The sequence below is a fragment of the Arachis stenosperma genome, chromosome 9 (genome assembly GCF_014773155.1).
Source record: "Arachis stenosperma cultivar V10309 chromosome 9, arast.V10309.gnm1.PFL2, whole genome shotgun sequence".
NCBI lineage: Eukaryota > Viridiplantae > Streptophyta > Magnoliopsida > Fabales > Fabaceae > Arachis > Arachis stenosperma.
The window spans coordinates 148,009,896-148,011,909 of NC_080385.1; the positions used below are offsets into that span (position 1 = coordinate 148,009,896).

General features: G+C 35.4%; 1 protein-coding gene across 1 annotated transcript; it reads left to right on the top strand.

The window, feature by feature from the left end:
- The first annotated feature begins 1,147 nt into the window (after window positions 1-1,147).
- Window positions 1,148-1,771, top strand: LOC130950061 (glycine-rich cell wall structural protein 2-like). The gene has a single exon (XM_057878621.1). The coding sequence runs from the start codon at window positions 1,148-1,150 to the stop codon at window positions 1,769-1,771; it is 624 nt and encodes a 207-aa protein (XP_057734604.1).
- Window positions 1,772-2,014: the final 243 nt, after the last annotated feature.

The window sequence follows — 2,014 nt, forward strand, 5'->3', positions numbered from 1 at the left end:
AAATGTGTGTGCAGTGTGTATATCCATCTATCACATAATATACACTACTCTAGTATTTTTATTTTCCATAATATTTACATGATATATTATATTATTGCATTAATTAATTGACGGCATTCATTTGAACAGCTTGACATATGGGAACGCAGGTGATCAGTTGCATTTCCTTCCTTATAATATGAAGGGATGAAAAGTCAAAAGTGGAACTTTCAAGGGTTTTGGTCATCATGAGTTTTATAGTAAGGATGAATGGTGAAGTGCTGCTTAATTGCGTGTAAACGACAAAAATGCATACACTGCATCCCTCTACCAGAATTTAGAATTTCTTATGTGATTTAATAATAAATGAAATTTTTATATTTATAAATTTAATTTTAATATATTAATAATATAAAATATTTTATAAAATTATTTAATTTTATTTATTTATTTATATGCATGATTATTTATATAGTCAATATAAAAAGTAATATTTTGTTGAACAATTTGTTTAAAGAAAATAAATTTTCTAAATTTTGATAATTTAATTTTAAATAATATAAAAATGACCCAAATTACTAATATATAGTAACATGAATAAAATAGATAAAATAAAAGGTGAATATTATCATGAAATTTTTATAATTATCTTTATATAAAAATATTTTTTTTATTCTTAGATAATAGATTATATGATTAAATTTTGATATATTATAAAGGTGTTATCTTTATTTAAAATGTGACTAAATAAATAAAATATTTTTTAACAAAATATTTTTTTAAAAAATATTTTTGCCATCTTCATTTGAATAAATGCCAAATAAAATTCTCATTTACTCTTAGATCAGTTACTTAAAAAGAAAAAATAATCCCCTCATGACACGTACTAGAATAGAATAGAATAGTAGCACCTTACACCTAGGTGTAGCTTATCATAGGAACCTACTAGAAAACCATACCCTAAGAAAGTAATGTGTATAAATAGGGTCCCATACCTCAAAAATTGTTGTATCAAATTACATGTTCCTTGTCTCAACGCATTAATATCATACTTACGCATTCCTAGCCTGTATATAAATCTTGACATAGATATTCAATTTCATCACACATTTGAGTTTGTGAAACTGTGAGTAGACACTTAGATATAAACATATATTGGGAGAGCAAGATGGCAAGCTCCAAGTTCATTGGGGCTATTCTTATTGCTTTGTTGCTTGTGGAGGTTTCATTTGCTGCTAGGGTTAGAAACGGATTATTAGGTGCAAGAGGAGGTGGTGGTGGCGGCGGTGGTGCTGGTGGAGGAGGAGGTGGTGCTCGTGGCTCTGGATATGGATCAGGATACGGGTCTGGCGGAGGTGAAGGGTATGGTGGAGCACTAGGAGGAGGAGGTGGTGGTGGCGGCGGCAGAGGAGGAGGTGGAGGAGGTGGTGGTGGGTCTAATGGTTCAGGATACGGGTCTGGTTATGGATCCGGGTATGGTTCTGGATATGGGTCGGGTAGTGGAGGAAGAGGTGGTGGTGGAGGCGGAGGAGGTGGAAGAGGTGGAGGTGGAGGAGGTGGTGGAGGCTCAAATGGCTCTGGTTATGGCTCTGGCTATGGCTATGGCGAGGGAAGTGGTTATGGCAGTGGCGGAGGAAGAGGTGGTGGCGGTGGTGGAGGAGGAGGTGGAGGTAGCGGTGGTGGTGGTGGTAGGTATGGAGGTTCTGGCTATGGTAGTGGCTCTGGCTATGGATCAGGTTATGGGTCAGGATACGGCGGCGGAGGAGACGATGACGGTGGATTCCGCCCTTAAATGCATGAATTAGGTGGAAAATATATAGTGTAATTGGTTTAGGGTTGATGAATGAGGGTATATGAGTAAATCTTTGTTTGCATATGGGTTTTCCAAGAATAAAATGTAGGGTTTGGCTTCATGGTCGTCCCTTCTTCATGCATGCATGCTAGTAACGCTGCTTTATTAAAACTTTTATTTTCATTATGGACAATTATTATTCCTAGCTCCATAAATATTGCTACATATATATTATCTTTTGTT

Bases quoted from the DNA above. Each gene is read 5' to 3' on its own strand.
- LOC130950061 (XM_057878621.1), top strand. From the start codon at position 1,148: ATGGCAAGCTCCAAGTTCATTGGGGCTATTCTTATTGCTTTGTTGCTT.